Genomic DNA, 2,020 nt, shown 5'->3' with positions numbered 1-2,020 from the left:
TTGAAGTAGGCGGATATGAGTATAGTCATTATTTGTTGTTATTATTTAAGTAATTCGTGACTTTTCATCTGCTACCGATTCTAGTTAAATTTTATAAACTACAGCCCGGTTGTGTTATAAGACGTTCGGGCAAGTTTTTGTTTGTGTTGTGTCATCTTACAGTTTGTTAAATGGTATTATCAGAGACGTATACATACATCTCTGGTATTATTGAATTGTTGTGTGAATGGATTGCTAGACTCTAAGGTACGTAACGATAATAAACGAGGTCCTGACCCAAGGTACCTGTTATACCGTCAGCCTATCAGATATATCGCTAGCCCCTATTTCAATATTGATTAAATACCCACTCGACGTGTATGTGTATCTGTCAGCAAAGTACGACCTCGACCTACTTTAACGATACACATGTAACTTAAAATAGAACATGTAATCATATTTCTGAGAAGCGTCGCCGCCATATTGACAATCCTGAGATAGGTGTACAAAAAGCTGGACGAGATGGCGGCCCAGACACCAGTGCCTGGCTGTACTCGACATCCAGGGATGGGGTTTGTTTATGTCTGTAAATCGTGCGAAGACCAGTTACTTTGTATGGAGTGTGTTACAGACAGTCACAACGGCCACACGCTGGGTAAACTTACTGATTACGTGGCGGGTCAGAAACGGGAAATACAGCAGTATGCCGACAAACTCTCCAAAACCGATATTCCCAAAACCGAGGGAGATATTAAGGAAAGTGGACAACATGCCGAGAGGGGACGATATCAGAAAATGATTGAGGGAATCAGACGTCAGGGAAAACAGATGAAAGACGACATCGACAACGCCATTGACATGCTCGTGAGAATGTGTACCGAGTTAGAGGAGCGCAATGCAGATATTTCTGAGAAAAACAAAATTGCATGTACTAAATATCTGAGGGAGGACTTGAAACCAAAGCTGGACAGGTGCAAAGAAGTACTGACATCCGGTACAACTGTTGACGTCACTACATTAGCGCGGGAAATTAGAAACGGTGTAGCCACTATCCCACCAAATCTCAGCGATTTGCAGAAAGTTGAATTCAAACCCGGGACAATCTCCACCGAACTCTTAGAACGCATGCTTGGTAAGCTACTAGTCGATGGAGTAGATGCGTCGTACAAACCGATTCCTAAATGTGTGGTTTTGTACGAGTTTGAGGCGCCGTTTCCATACCATACATGTCAAACATGTCTTACCGGTGACGAGGCGTGGTTATCGTTCTGGGACAGTGAAACCATCTATCGAGTGGATTTGAAAGGCAAAGTCAATGAGAAGATAGAGTGTCAGGACAAAGTCTCATCGATCTCCGTATCTCCGACCACGGGAAGAGTGTGGTTATGTGTGAGGAGTGACAGAAGTATCCGTGAAATCATGACGGGTGGTGACAGTGTTACACGCTTTAACGTAGACAGCACACCAGGTTCTTTGTGTATCACTAGTGACGACATGGTAGTGGTGGGGATGTCGGGAGGAATACAACTGTACACTACAGACGGACGGGCGGTGTCGGCAGGAGCGGGTGGTCCGTGTAGACAGGTGGCAGCAACTCCTCATCACATAAGGTCATGTACACTGACCGGAGATGTAGCTGCTGTTGATCATGATGGTGTATCGTTTGATGACTACATGGCTGGTAAGGAACCAGGCAAGCAACCGTCCGTCATCGTGATGGATAAACACCTAAACCTGAAGTTTTGCTGTAAAGCCATCGGTACGAGGAAAACACACGGAAGTGACATTCAATCATCAAAGTTTTACCCGTTCGATGTTTGTTTTGATGGAGCTGGTGATGTCCTTGTAACGGAGTATGTCACCAAGTCAGTACTACTGATTGACAGGAATACTGGGCACTATATGAGGACTGTTTATACATCTGATGGAGGTACACCTATGTGTATCGGTCTACATCATGACCGCACCCTCTGGGTCGGACACAGAAATAGAACAGCAAAGGTCATCCAATATAAATAGACGTGTGAGGACAAATATATCC

General features: G+C 44.5%; 1 protein-coding gene across 1 annotated transcript; it reads left to right on the top strand.

Moving 5' to 3' along the window:
* Positions 1 to 431: 431 nt before the first annotated feature.
* Positions 432 to 2,014, top strand: LOC110441178. The gene has a single exon (XM_021484275.1). It carries the CDS (start codon positions 502 to 504, stop codon positions 1,996 to 1,998), a length of 1,497 nt encoding a protein of 498 aa, XP_021339950.1. The 5' UTR covers positions 432 to 501; the 3' UTR covers positions 1,999 to 2,014.
* Positions 2,015 to 2,020: the final 6 nt, after the last annotated feature.

This window comes from Mizuhopecten yessoensis, unplaced genomic scaffold, assembly GCF_002113885.1.
Source record: "Mizuhopecten yessoensis strain PY_sf001 unplaced genomic scaffold, ASM211388v2 scaffold715659, whole genome shotgun sequence".
Taxonomy (NCBI): Eukaryota; Metazoa; Mollusca; class Bivalvia; order Pectinida; family Pectinidae; genus Mizuhopecten; species Mizuhopecten yessoensis.
The sequence above is the reverse complement of the archived record's forward strand: the minus strand, read 5'-3'. Positions and strand labels throughout refer to the sequence as shown.

Excerpts from the sequence above, each read along its gene's own strand:
- LOC110441178 (XM_021484275.1), top strand. The coding sequence starts at position 502 with ATGGCGGCCCAGACACCAGTGCCTGGCTGTACTCGACATCCAGGGATG.